Here is a 14,652-nt window from a genome sequence, read left to right as displayed (position 1 = left end):
TGTCTAAAATGTTTGATTGTACGGGTAATAAGTAAGCATTAAGTGATGTGAACAGTCTGAAAATATATGCCCGAACTAAACTTTCATAACAAACCTTAGAGCGCACAGATGTTTTTCGCTGTTATTTCAACATGGCCGCTAGTTTGGCACTACTGAAGTATGAGTTCAAGCATCGACGTCCGTTTTCTCTTTTGTTGGCAAACACGATTGTTAGCGTCATAGGAGATGAGGAAGGCGGAAGTGCTTGTGTTTTGTGATGGTTCTTTTACTGATGGGACGATGCTTTGAGGCTGATTAGCCAACTCTTTCAGCGGCAACATGGAGGTGAGAGGGTAGAGGGGCTAACTTTACAAATGAAACATTCTACAGTTAAAGTTAAGAGAATGCAGGAGGAATTTTAACGGCACTTCTCTTGGAAGCAGAGTATAGTACCCTTAAACAGACGTAAGCCACCTGATCAAGGAGGCTGCACCAACTAGCAGTCAGATGATTCCCAACTCGGAGATATCACCTACAAGCAGGTCTACGGGACACAAGCAGATATCACCCTATAGGCAGGCATACCGTATCCCTTTGGCAGGCAAGGAAAATAGTTATATGCTGGTACTCCTAATGAACCAATAACACGAACTTCCAGGAATGCACGCACATTGAGGCAGGGGACAACAATGATCTCCGTTAAAGCACGAAGAGTAGGAAGTGGCATTTCCTGTAGCCAATGAAAATAATTAGTCACTCAAAGGCAACTCAAACGCAAGCAAACTGCTCCATGCAGAGGATTGCTTTTTCTCCTGATTCCGAGTACATTTGTCGTTGCTGGACTGTTTCCAGTGTGATTGCTGTTGTGTCCGAAATGCTGTTCAATCAATCAATCAATCAGCAGAATTTATATAGCGCGCTACTCACCCGTAAGGGTCTCAAGGCGCTGAAGGGGGGGTCACTACTGCTCGAACAGCCAGGTCCTGAAGGAGAGATGGTCCAGGGTCAGCCGTAGGTGGGTGGGGAAGGGAGTTCCATGTCTTGGCTGCCAGGTAGGAGAAGAATCTTCCTCCGACGGTGGATTTGCGGATTCGTGGGACGGAGGTGAGGCTGGGGGAACGGAGCTGGCGGGTGGGTGTGTAGAATGTGAGTCGGCTGTTGAGGTACTCTGGGCCTGTGTCGTGAAGGGCCTTGTGTGCGTGGGTTAGGAGTCTGAACGTGATCCTCTTGTTGACGGGGAGCCAGTGCAGGTCTTACAGGTGGACAGAGAATTGGCTGTGGCGAGGGATGTCCAGGATGAGTCGTGCTGAGGCGTTCTGAATGCGCTGGAGTCTTTTCTGGAGTTTGGCTGTGGATCCAGCGTAGAGGGTGTTCCCGTAGTCCAGACGGCTGGTGACGAGGGCCTGGGTGACCGTCTTTCTGGTCTCGGTGGGGATCCAGCGGAAGATCTTTCGGAGCATGCGCAGGGTGTTGAAGCAAGATGACGAGACGCCGTTGCCTTGTTTGGTCATCGCGAGGGAGGAGTCCAGGATAAAGCCCAGGTTGCGTGCGTGGTCCGTTGGCTTGGGTGCGGTGCCCAGGGCAGGGGGCCACCAGGAGTCGACCCAGGTGGAGGGAGAGGATCCGAGGATGAGGACTTCCGTCTTGTCTGAGTTCAGTTTCAGACGGCTGATCTTCATCCATTCCACGACGTCTTTCATGCCTTCCTGGAGGTTGGCTTTGGCAGAGGCGGGGTCGTTGGTGAGGGAGAGGATCAGCTGGGTGTCGTCGGCATAGGAGATGATGTTGAGGTTGTTTTGGCGTGCGATGGCTGCGAGAGGGCTCATGTAGACGTTGAAGAGGGTAGGGCTGAGTGAGGATCCTTGCGGAATGCCGCAGATGACTTCGGTGGCCGAGGAGCGGAACGGGGGGAGGCGGACTCTCTGGGTTCTTCGGTCGAGGAACGAGATGATCCAATCCAGGGCCGCTCCTTGGATTCCGGTGTTGCTGAGGCGCTGTATTAGGGTGCGGTGGCATACGGTGTCGAAGGCTGCTGAGAGGTCCAGGAGGATAAGGGCAGCAGTTTCTCCGTTGTCGAGCAGGGACCTGATGTTGTCGGTGGCTGCGATGAGGGCGGTCTCGGTCTGTGGTTTGTTCGGAACTCGGACTGTGAGGGGTTGAGGGATCCGTTGGTCTCGAGGAAGGTGGAGAGTTGTCTGTTGACGGTCTTCTCGATGACTTTGGCTGAAAAGGGGAGGAGCGAGATGGGGCGGAAGTTCTTGAGGTCCGTGGGATCCGCGGTGGGTTTCTTCAGGAGGGCGGTCAGCTCGGCATGTTTCCAACTCTCCGGGAAGGTGGCGGATGCGAAGGAGCTGTTGATGATGTTCCGGAGTTGGGGTGCGATGATGGAGTCGGCTTTTTTGAAGATGTGGTGTGGGCAAGGGTCGGTAGGGGAGCCGGAGTGGATGGTGTTCATCAGGCGGGTGGTGTCTTCGGTGCTGACCGGTGTCCAGGTGCGGAGGGTGATGGTGGGGGGGTGTTGGTTCAGTGGTTGTGTCCGTGGACTGTGCACCGAAGCTGTTGTGTATGTTAGCGATCTTGCGGTGGAAGAACTAGGCGAGTGAGTCGAAGAGGTCTTACGAGGGTGTGATGTCGTTGTTGCAGGCGCTGGGGTTGGAGAGCTCTTTAACAATGCTGAAGAGTTCCTTGCTGTTGTGGGCGTTGTTGTCCAGTCGTTCTTTGAATGTTGTCTTCTTGGTGATGCGGATCAGCTGGTGGTGTTTGCGGGTGGCGTTCTTGAGGGTGGTCATGTGTTCAGCTTTCTGGTCGTGGCGCCAGGCTTTCTCGAGGGAGCAGCAGGTTTTCTTGGAGTTTTTGAGTTCGTTTGTAAACCACGAGGCTTTCCTGCTGCCGGGTCTGCTGGGAGGGTTCTTCAGTGGTGCGAGGTCATCGGCGCAGTTGGTGAGCCACTGTGTGAGGTTGCAGGCTGCTTCGTTGGGGTCCGTCGTGTTGGTGGATCGGTTCTGGCAGAGGGTGGTGGTGAGCTGGTCGGCGGTGATCTTGCCCTAGCTTCTGCGGGGAGCCTGTTGCGGGTGGTGGTGGGTCGTGGTTCTCCTGAAGCTGAAGTGGAAGCAGCTGTGGTCTGTCCAGTGTAGTCTGGTTGAGTGGCTGAAGGAGATGTGCTTGCTAGAGGAGAAGATGGGGTCAAGTGTGTGGCCGGCGTAGTGGGTGGGGGTGTTCACCAGTTGCTTGAGTTCGAGGTTGGCGTGGTTGTCCAGCAGGGTGGTGGTGTTGCAGTCCTTGTTGTTCTCTAGGTGGAAGTTGAGGTCCCCTAGGAGGATGTAGTCTGTGGAGGTGAGGGCGTGCGGGCTGACGAAGTCTGCAATGGCTTCGCTGAATTGTGTGCGTGGTCCCGGGGGTCTCTAGATGAGGGTGCCTCTGTGGGTGGTCTTGGGGTTGGTGTGGATCTGGAAGTGAAGGTGCTCGGCGGCGGTGAGGGTGTCGTCGGAGTTCGTCGTGATGCGGTTGGTGTTTCTGTGGACGATGGCGATGCCTCCTCCGGTTTGGTTGATGCGGTCTCTCTGGGTGATCTTGTAGCCTTCCGGGATGGCTACGGCGATGTCGGGGGCTGAGGAGGCGTTCATCCATGTTTCCGCGTGGAAGGCGACGTCTGGTGATGTTGTGTCGAGGAGGTTCCAGAGTTCGACAGCGTGCCTGTGGACGGAGCGATTGTTGAGCAGGATGCACTTGAAGTGGTTGTTGCTGCGGCTCGGCCTGGCGGGAGCAGTGCAGGTAAGGAGGCAGGTGAATTGGCAGGCTTGGCAGGAGATGGGTGCGTTTCGGGGTGGCTCAGTAGCAGGTGGGGTTCTGGCCGGCATTGAGTGCGTGGAGGGTTGCGTCGTCGTAAATTCTTCGGGTGCGCTGGCATCGACGAGGGCCAGGGGTCCTGGCGCTGGGCGCGGTCCAGGCGTGGATGGGCGCAGACAGGCTTGCCTTTGGCGCGCCTTCGACGCACAATCGGCGCGTCCGCTGCGCGGCCTCCATATGAGGGGCTGAGGGAGGGAGGAGCAGCTGGGAGGCGGGAGCGGGGTGGCGAATGAGAACGACAGGGGAGCAGGGCCGCAGGGAGCAGCGGCGGGAAGCAGAGGGCGAGGCGGGAAGCTGGAGGGCACAGAAGTCAAAGGGGGAACAAGGGTAAAAAACGAAACCAACAGTTACAGAAGGAAAGGGGACCAAGGGGTAAAGACACGAATCACAGGCACAGTTAACACGGAAGAAAGGCAAAAAGGAAAAACGAAGGAAACCAAGAGCGGTCAGAGCGCAGGGAACAGGGGATAATCACAGGCACAGTTAACAAGGCAAAAGGCAAAAAGGAAACAAAGGAAACTCGGAGCGGGCAGAGAGCGGGGAACAAGGGGTCAAAACCACGAATCACAGGCACGATTCACAGGCACAGTTAACAATGCAAAAAGGCCAAAGGGAGACAAAGGAAACCAACAGTGGGCAGAGCGCAGCACACAGCACGGGGTGGACCACGCGGTGGCTAGGGGGGCGACATACCTGGTGACAGGTTCAAGGGTTCTAAGGTCCCAGTATTATAATGTTCTGATTTGGTACCCAGATACTCACTCAGTACTCTTGACTCTCAAAAACTCATGTGCGGTCACAACTCATGTCAGAATGTAGAAGGAGGTTCGGAACTAACATTCTATTTTACACCATTTGCGTTAATTAAAACTCAATGCCCAGTCTGGGTTGTATTTGTGATTAATATTTTATTCATTTGCATAGCGTTACTTTTGTTAAGCGCTAACGCAGCAAAGCGAGTAGTTTCATGAGGTTGTACAAGGAACGGGGCGCAATGTGAGGTTGGGGAAGGGTGGGGTAGAGAATGCTTAACCTGGGACAAGACCAAATACTTGGGGGAAGAGGTGTATCTTCAGATGTTTTTGGATTACTTTAAAGTCTTCCTTGAGCCGGATAGATGTTCTTTTGTTTACATGGAAAACACTTAAAGTAAGAAACAGCATAACACACAGAATGTCCTAGCACCATATGGTACTGAGATATTATCTCTGTCACTCCGTCCTCACCCCAGTCATTGGAAAAAACAGAAAATAAACAAAGTCGCACCCCACCCACCCACCCCTCAAAAGTAGTGACTGTGCCAAAGACTTTCGGAACTACTGATGATGAAGAGTACCAGTAAGGAACGGGGCAGGAACTCTAAGAGTTTTATAACAGCTAAATATTGTAGCATTAACATTAAATTAGTCTGATGCACTTTAGCCAATCTTGTCCTGTGGTTAGAAGTTCTGGTCCGCTCACCTATTTCTGCAAGTCTAAAGGACGTACATTTTTTTACTTCAGCACTCGTACATGTTCTAGTAAATGGTTCAAAATTGCTCGGCAGAATGCTCTAATGCATGAAGTAGGCTGTGCTACTTTTGGCCTTTGCCTTAGTTTCGTATTGCTTCCCCGTGCCCAGAAAGACACCTCTGGATTTAAGCCTGTATGGCTGATAATTTTAGAAAAGGCTCTTAAAAGCAACTTGCGAAAAACCATCCAAAATTAACTGCACATTCATCAAAGACCCGCTCTGTCACTGATGGCACCTGTTCCATCTCAGAAATGGTCTTATTAGTATTACATTTGACCAGTATTTCAAAAGTTGATATCCTAGAACCATAAAAGGGAAATAGAGAGTTCAAACACTTCCAGAATTAGTGACCTCCCTCAGCAAAGAAAATGGGAGCGTCTAGGCCAGCTGGCTTGCTGTCCTTCTGGGAAGAGATATGTAGGCACACAATGGTTGAAGGAACGGTACATGCCTCCTGATTATTACAGGCGGCCCCACAACCTAGATGATGCCTTCCCATGGACGTTGCTTCTCCTGACCAGATGGAATATGAAGTGCTTATCTCCTGGGTGACCTATGTTCCTCAAGACACCGACTGCTGTTTTTAAATCAGCACAGCCATGCTCTGGTCTGCCTTGAATCAGGTCTGCTCATACAAGCAAATGCTGTTCAGGCCCTCGTGCAGGTAGGTAAGTTCTTCCTCTTTTCACAGATTACAGCAGCAGTGTGACTTTGCAGCCATCCAAAATGTATGTTCAACCTAGAGGCAGTGCTTTAAATGGGCCGGTACTGAGTACCGGCACTTCTTAAATGTATCACTCTGAGTACCGGCACTTTTCTACTGTCGAGGAGATTACTAGTACTCATGAAAAGGTAGGCTCATTGGCTGATAGTGCTAATGAGCAGGAGTGGAACTTGTCTGGCAGCCAAGGCGCCGCTTCTGTAGCCCTGATTTGAGCCCCAGCTGAGCTATTCAGCAGGGCTCATTTGAATAGTGTCCGGTGCTCACCATCACGCTGTGTTTGACAGAGCAGGATCCTTTCAAGCCCTGTGCTGTTAATCACATTCACACTATCCTGTGCTTTTGCACAAACACAGGAATCTTGGCAGTCCTCTGGCAGTGGCAATTATAAAAGCCATGGTGAAGAGTATAAAATGGCTTTTAACATGCCAGTGTCTTTTGTGTGTCTGCTTATGTGCGTGTGTTTGCCTGTATTTGTATGCCTGTTTTTTTAAAGAAAAAAGCGCAAGAGAGAATTAAGACACTGTCAGGAGGTATTTTAAAGAAAATGGGTGGCACTTTGTGTGTACATGTCTACTCGGCGACAAAGGTTCATAAATAACGTAGTAGGGAGGGTTGGTGGGTGGGTGAGTGGATGGATGAATGAGTGAGCAAGGTTGGATGCATAAATGGATGGGTGTAAGAGGGTGGTTGATTGAATAAAAGGGCGGATGATGGGTGGATAAGTGAAAGATTGGATGAATGAAAGGGAGGGAGGATGGATGAAAGGGTGGATGTCGGATGATTGAAAGGATGGATTGAGTGAAAGGGTTGTTGGAATGAAAGGGTGGATGGTATAAAGGAGTGAAAGGGATTATGGATAGATGAGCGTAAGGATTGATGGATGAGTGAAAAGGTGGATAAAGAGATGGATGAGTGAAAGGATGAATGGATAGGTTTGGATATGAAGGGTGGACATAGGGAATGGTGAAAAGCTGAATGATGGATGAAAAACTGAATAGACGACAGAATGTAAAGGGTAAATGGTGGACATCAGCAGGTAAATGGTAGGGTGAATGGATTGATCGATGGAAGAGACAATGAATGAATACGCATTTGTATTGCGCATGGATACCCGTAGGCATCCCAGCGCATCTAGACATCTACCCATTATTCACTGTTCAGGGAAAAGAGAAGGTCTTCAACAACTTCCTGAAGCGGAGATGGTTGGATTCCAACCAAATGGAATCTTGAAGCTGGTTCCAGAATTTGGCCGTATGAAATGAGAAGCGACGGCCACCCATGCGTGCACGTTTAATCCTAGGGATTATAAGAATTTTTTTGTGGTTCGATCTCAGTCTGTGTGATCTGATAGCATTGGAACATCGGATGGATAAGGGCCGGTCCATTGCCAGTAACGGACTTATGGACAGTGCACACGGCCTTAAACCAGATCTTTTCTTGCACTTGCAACCAGTGCAAATGACGTAGGGCTGGTTTAGCAGAGCTCCGCTTGGGACATCCATTAGAAGTCGAGCGGCACAGTTCTGAAAAGTCTGAAGGATTTTAATGGTTCCCTGAGGAGCGCCCAGATAAACTGCATTGGCATAATCAAGCTGTGATAGAATAAGTTCCTGAACCAATAGACGTCTAGCTTCGAATGGAAGGAGGACCAAAATCTTCCTTAGAAGTCTAATCAGGCCATAGCAGGTGACAGCAACTTTACGGGATTGTACTAGGAAGCTAAGATTAGGGTCGAGCCATACGCCCAGACTCTTAATTCGTTTTTTTGGCGGAGGGGGGGGGGCCCAGGCAACCAAGCCACCAGGGATCCAGTTTAATAGGGGCCTTATTACCTAGCATCATAATTTCGGTTTTAGAACCGTTCAGCTTAAGGAAGGACAAATTCATCCATTCAAGTACATTGCTTAGACAGGAAGTAAGGTTGTAGTTATCTGTGTCCTGCTGGGAGAGGGAGACCGCCAACTGGGTATCATCAGCGTAGGTAACCAACTGGACCCCCAGGGAAGGACCACATCTACCAAAGGCCTCATGTAGATGTTGAACATGGTGGGACTTCATGAAGATCCCTGGGGTACGCCATACTGCAAGGGGATCTGTTTAGAAATTACCTCATCTTCGAACACAGCGAAAGTTCTATCAGTAAGAAAAGATTGCAGCCACTTGAGGGCTGTTCCTGATACCCCCACATCACTCAGTCTCTGAATCATAATAGAGTGGTTTACCGTATCGAAGGCTGCGCTGAGGTCTAATAGAATAATAGCAGCGCAGCTTCCGGAAACTACAATTTTCCTAGCTTCTTCAACTACGGTGATAAGTGCGGTCTCCGTGCCCTGCTTACTTCTAAAGCCCGTCTATGTTGTGTGCAGGGCCTTGTTATTCTCCACAAACGTTGCTAGAATAGAGTTGACATGCTTCTCAGCCAATTTGCCTATACCTGGTAACAGGGAGATGGGGCGGTAATTCGCCCAGTCCTCAGGGTCCAGGTTAGGTTTCTTCAAAAGTGCCTTCACTTTTGCCTGTTTCCATAGCGGAGGGACCAGCCCAGCTGCCAAGGAGGAGTTGATAACATCCCGGATAACTGAGGAAACAGTTTCCGAGACCAACTTAAGAATAGAGGGCGATGCAGCATCCACCGGGGAGCCGGACTTAAGGTTCCCCAAAAGTCGCTGCAGAGTGGTTAGATCAAGAAGATCAAATTCCTTCAACTCCTCATAAGAGGCAGGTAAGGGAGGTCGAAGTGTGGGCTCTGGTTGCTGGAAAAGTGAATAGATATTCGCCACCTTAGTTGCAAAAAATCTGCCAACTCATTGCCTCGTTTCTGTATATTTAATGGTTCTGTAGAGGGACAAGGCGGAGTAACTAGTGATTTGAAAATTAAAATAATTTCCCTAGGGGAATTAGAGGCAAAGGCAATTTTGTCCTTGAAGTAATTGGATTGTGCCAATTTTTTTGTATTTTTATAAATCCGCACTGCAGATCTATAATTGCCCTTACTAATCTCAGAATAATCCTTCCTCCATTTTTTTCAGACTGCTTACAAGCTTGCTTGAGCAGTCTTAATTCAGAAGAGTACCATGTTTTTTTATTAAAGCCACTACGGTGACAGACTTCAGTTTTAGGAAGGGTGAGGTCTAACGAGGACTCCACCCAGCTGTTAAAGGATGCGTTAGCATAGGGTTTGAGCAGACTTCCAGGGTGGAAATACTAAGATTAGCTGCCCAGTTTTCAGCTGAAAGTTTAGACCATATACGCCTCATTTTTGTAGTAGTTTTGGCAAATTGAGGCTGGTCAGGGGGGCCCAGATGAAATATAGCAGGAAGTGGTCAGACCAAGGGACTGCAACAGACTCCTCCAAGGAGATAGTATCAAGATTGGTGAAGAAATGGTCAAGTAAGTGGCCTGCTCTGTGGGTGGACCCGGTAACAATTTGTTTCAGATGAAGCACTTCAAGACCTGCCATAAGGTCTCGCGAAGGACAAGTGTCAAAATCATCAAGATGAATGTTCAAGTGGAGAAGTGTGGCTCACTGGTTAGAGCAGGCAGACCCTGAAGCAGAGGTCAGACCCGGGACCAGGGTTCAATTCCCGACGCGGCAGGGTCTTGAGCTCAAATGTCCACGACCTGAACTAATCATGGGTTCACACTCTGCAACTCTGGGCATTAAGCTTGCTTAATCTCCACAACGGCCCCCCGCGGCGGGATGCCTGGCTTTCACCTTGGGGATGCCCTGTAGGGGCTATCTCACAGGGAAAAGCCAGGACGGGTTCCCAAGGCAAGCGCTTAGAGACCCCTGGGTGATAAGCGCTATATAAATCCAATATACAATACAATACAATACAAGTCACCCAAAACAGAAAAATTAGGGGCTAGACTGGCGAGGTTCATAGCAATATCAGGGAGACTCGTGCTCCTGGTGGACGATATAAAAGTATCCCAGAGAAAGTACAGGTGGGGAGAACCTAATCACAAAGGAGACACTCTCACACTCTGGAAGAAGGCAGCTGGATGATCTGCAGCTATAAATGTTTTTATAAATAATTGCGATTCCCCCCACCCCGACCGCTATCACGATTTTGTCTGGTGATAGCATAGTTAGGTCGGAGGGTCCGAACAACATCGGGATCCGAAGCCGCATTCATCCAGGTTTCGGCGCCTCTTCCTTCTAAAAGCAAGTTTATTTCACTCGCATGCTTGGGGAGGAAGCGGCAGTTAAGAAGTGCTAAAGAGTAAAACTTTCCTTTACCGAGTTTCAAAAATGGGGGCCTACAAGGGGTCAGTTCAAACGTAAAGAGAGGACAATGATTCTGTTCATTCTCAAAAGACATGGTGTGAGCATGTAGCAGCGCTCTCCGCTCTAAGCCTTAGGAGCTGCTCCTTGTTATAGCTACACTTACCAGGGGAAGTTTAAGTAGCTGGGTACTAGCCCCTGGCCCCTTCCTGTCGCGGACGGGCGCAGACGGGCTTTCCTTTGGCGCTCCTTCGGCGCGTTGGTGGCGCATCCGCTGCTCGCGTCCCCTTCGCGGAGACATGCCTGTCTTCCTTTATACTGTCACAGAGCGCGTCACAAGGACTAGCCCGCCACCCTGTGTACCTCCCCAAGATGGCGGCTCGAATTTAGCGGCAGCCTCCGATGGCATGCATCAGCTCAGCGCCTACTCAGCTGAGTGGGGTGATTGCGGCGAAGAAGTTTAAAAAGTAAGCAAATGCCAAATAATATTCAAGTTTTTTAAAAATACATCAGTACCAAAAGCCACACAGCTCCCGGCTTCCGCCTCCGGAGTGACTCGTATGTCTACTGCCTGCTCAGAAGTTCCTTCCTTAATACTGTCGTAGAGCGCGTCACGAGGACTAGCCCGCCACCCTGTGTACCTCCCCAAGATGGCCGCTCTAATTTAGCGGCAGCCTCCGAGGGCATGTACAAGAGCTATCTTCTGGGGAGGGTCATGATGATTTGCTTCATTTGCTTGGTGCCATAAGAGCTTTGGTTCGAAGTGGGGATATTTTCAGTTTCTTCCTACTCACGTTTACTAAAATTTATAGTATTGTGCCAAACAGCAAATAACAGTATGACATTAACACCATCGCCGCTGCACCAATTCCCCCCCGGTGCTGAACTTTTCAGATTTACATCATTTCATGACGAGCTGGGCTCGGCATCAGCGTGCGAGGAGGCTACGCCATGACAAGCCCAGCTCGTCATGAGTGTGGAAGGGGTTAAGAAGGTGCAACTATTGCGACAAAAGGAAATGTTAACATATTATTGCAGTTCTTTCATTTTGTGTAATGAGTTAACCTGCTTTGTTTATATAAACACATTTATCATGTCTTGTGGTGTGTGCTGCAACTATTATAGAAGTCATTAAGTATCATCATGTCTTGCCCTTAGCCCCGCCCTTAGCCCCACAGACTCGCTACACCGCTAGCTCATTTTAATGAGAACCTGCACATTTTTGTTCCCATTTAAAGCACTGCCTAGAGGGCGAATTGTTGCCATTCAGAAGTTATGCTCCTAGCCCTCTAATCTTCTTTTCTACACTGATGCGCAGACCTCAGTTCCCAGTGGAAAAAAGAACTAATTACTGACTGTGTCGATAAGGGGGCTAGTATTTTTAATCCTCTCCTTGCTATGCAGAAAGCTGGAGTCAGCCAGGGGACAATGGGATTTTCCTTCTTTGCTTTAGAAAGGCGTCTTGCTGTGGCTTGCCAGATTTGTCGGCTCATGAGCCAAACAAGAAGAAAAGTGCTTCCAAATTTGTGGACTGGACAGGCAGTCTACCCAAAGGACTACAGCTATAAAAGAATGTGGCCCGGACTAGAATCATACTGACACTTACCAATTAGCCTGAGTTGAAGTGGTAGTAGACGCATTTACCCATAAAGACGGTACTCTTTGGGTGACACCAGTCATCATACCACAGCTCTGATATCACACCACAAAAAATACATGGCACACTTCCAGTTAGTTTGTGTGATTGGTAACTTCACTTGAGCAAAATGACAGGGCTTTTGAAAAACATTGCATTGCTGGATGGCACTAATTTGCCAAGCCACTCGGGAGACTTAGTCCAAACATAGCCGAGCAGCTGTTAATCTTAGTGTCTCGGCTAGAAATTGGGATGATATGAGCTCCTATAAAATCAGGTGTGTTAGGTCACAGATAAGGGATGAAGCAGACTTGCCACACTTGCAGTCCTGGAATATTTCCTTAAAATGTTCAACCCATATTCTACAGAGATGTTCTTCAGTACGCTCTGGCAAGCTGAGCTGCAAGATAATTGCTGCACTTCTTGGAGTTGACCTCCTTATAGGCGTCCGTCATTTGTTGCTTGCGCTTTATCCTCCTGGTTAGGGACCTGTGCATTGTCTTACTGGAGAGCACAGTGGTTTTTCCGGGCAGTCCTTAGCAATATGGCTTCTCCTGATCCTACGGGAAAAGCATCAACTGGAGGTCATGTTAATGGCAAACTTTACTCTGTGCTGGTGTAATGTTACTTCTCTCTTTAGTCACGGCAGAGTGCTAGATATTGTATTTATTATGCCTAAGCAAAAGTAATTTTTAGGTCTCGCCTGTCGATGCGCATGCGCATCGAGCAAGCGAGACTATGGGGGCTTATCCACTCTTTATCCACTGCAAGGAATCGTGGCGATTCCTTGCAGTGCCCGTGACTTTTAAGCTCAATGCGCATGCGCATTGAGCTTAAAAGCGCGTGCACGTCCGTCTTGTTTTACCCGCTCCGCCTCCTCCCCTTCCCGCCGTGTCGCATTTCTCCTCCCCCCTCCCCTCTCTTCCCTCCGTCTTGTTTGTTTATTTTACCCGCTCCGCCCCCTCCCCTTCCCGCCGTGTCGCATTTCTCCTCCCCCCTCCCCTTATCTGCCTTCCCTCTGTCTTTTTTTTTTTACCCGCTCCGCCCCATCCCCCAGCTCAACTCGTAAATGCTGCAAAGTGACATGATCAGACCTACCAGACCTGTAATACCTGTGCCAAAGATGCTGAATACTGATTAAGAAGCCCCGCTGGCCTTTTAACAACAAAACATGCTCTAATGTTGGCCACTGTACCGTGTGTCTGTGATGTCATACTCCTCTGACGTTAGTAAACAGAATACGGGTATGTTGAAGCAAATGGCAGGTTGTAAGACCCCCTGGCCTTTACATATTGCCTTGACGCGAACGCGCGGCTCTGACTGCGTGTAACAATATGGGTTGCCAGCTGGAGGGTGTGTGGCTGTACATACGTGTGCGCCCTGGAGAGCATGATTGGCAATATATGCTTGATTAGAAGGACGTAAAGAATAGCGGGCCTGCCGGGATTCGTACACCTTTTAGACTATTGGAGATCTCTGCAGTGGATGCAGTAGTCCACTGAGCTATCTTACTAACAAATATATATGTGATGTGTTCCTGCGTATGCCTCCTCTCTTTTTGGTAGAAATAATACAGCGCTTGGGATTTTTTTTAAACCACCCTTTCAAGACGTGCCTCTTGCAAGTGTTGATGAACAGGCACATTTAGTTCCTCGACCGTGTTCCAAAATCTCTTATGTGTATGCACCAGCTGTTGGCTGGCAAGTGATGCTCATTTGGTAATTTAAACGCTCCCCTCTGGCCTTTTTGTGTGATTATCCAAATCATTATTTCGATAGCAGTTCAGCGTGTTCTGTGACTTGCAGTTTCACCAGCGTGCACAGAAAAATGAATAAATACTAAAGTTATGTTGAATCGAAAAAACTGTGCTGAAACAGTGGCCCACGTCTAACACGTCTCTACGTCAGAATTCACGTTTCCGCGTAGCAGGTACAATGTGACCCTCACCCACCCTCAACCCCTCACCCTCACTCACCCTCAACCCCTCACCCTCACCCTCACTCACCCTCAACCCCTCACCCTCACTCACCCTCAACCCCTCACCCTCACCCTCACTCACCCTCACTCACCCTCACCCTCACTCACCCTCACTCACCCCCACCCTCACCCACCCTCAACACCTCATCCTCACTCACCCTCAACCCCTCACCCTCACTCACCCTCACCCTCACTCACCCTCACCCTCACTCACCCTCACCCTCACTCACCCTCACTCACCCTCACTCACCCTCACCCTCACTCACCCTCAACCCCTCACCCTCAATCCCTCACCCTCACTCACCCTCAACCCCTCACCCTCACTCACCCTCACCCTCACTCACCCTCAACCCCTCACCCTCACTCACCCTTACTCACCCTCACTCACCCTCACTCACCCTCACCCACCCTCACTCACCCTCAACCCCTCACCCACCCTCACTCACCCTCACCCACCCTCACTCACCCTCACCCTCACTCACTCACTCACCCTCACTCACCCTCACTCACCCTCACTCACCCTCACTCACCCTCAACCCCTCACCCACACTCACCCTCAACCCCTCACCCTCACTTACCCTCAACCCCTCACCCTCAACCCCTCACCCTCACTCACCCTCAACCCCTCACCCTCACTCACCCTCAACCCCTCACTCACCCTCACCCTCAACACCTCACCCTCACTCACCCTCAACCCCTCACTCACCCTCACTCTCACTCATCCACACTCACCCTCAACCCCTCACCCT

General features: G+C 49.9%; 1 protein-coding gene across 2 annotated transcripts in view; it reads left to right on the top strand.

Moving 5' to 3' along the window:
- Positions 1-218: 218 nt before the first annotated feature.
- The window catches only part of GCC2 (GRIP and coiled-coil domain containing 2), a 402,205-nt gene continuing 387,771 nt past the window's right edge, over positions 219-14,652 (top strand). For both annotated transcript variants that reach the window (XM_086934291.1, XM_086934290.1), the window contains exon 1: positions 219-324. Coding sequence is in view for 1 of the 2 variants with exons in the window: in XM_086934290.1 (XP_086790416.1) it covers positions 319-324 (6 nt within the window). In the remaining variant the exon portion in view is untranslated. The remainder of the gene's footprint in view (positions 325-14,652) is intronic.

Source organism: Lissotriton vulgaris, chromosome 8, assembly GCF_964263255.1.
Source record: "Lissotriton vulgaris chromosome 8, aLisVul1.2, whole genome shotgun sequence".
Taxonomy (NCBI): domain Eukaryota; kingdom Metazoa; phylum Chordata; class Amphibia; order Caudata; family Salamandridae; genus Lissotriton; species Lissotriton vulgaris.
The sequence above is the reverse complement of the archived record's forward strand: the minus strand, read 5'-3'. Positions and strand labels throughout refer to the sequence as shown.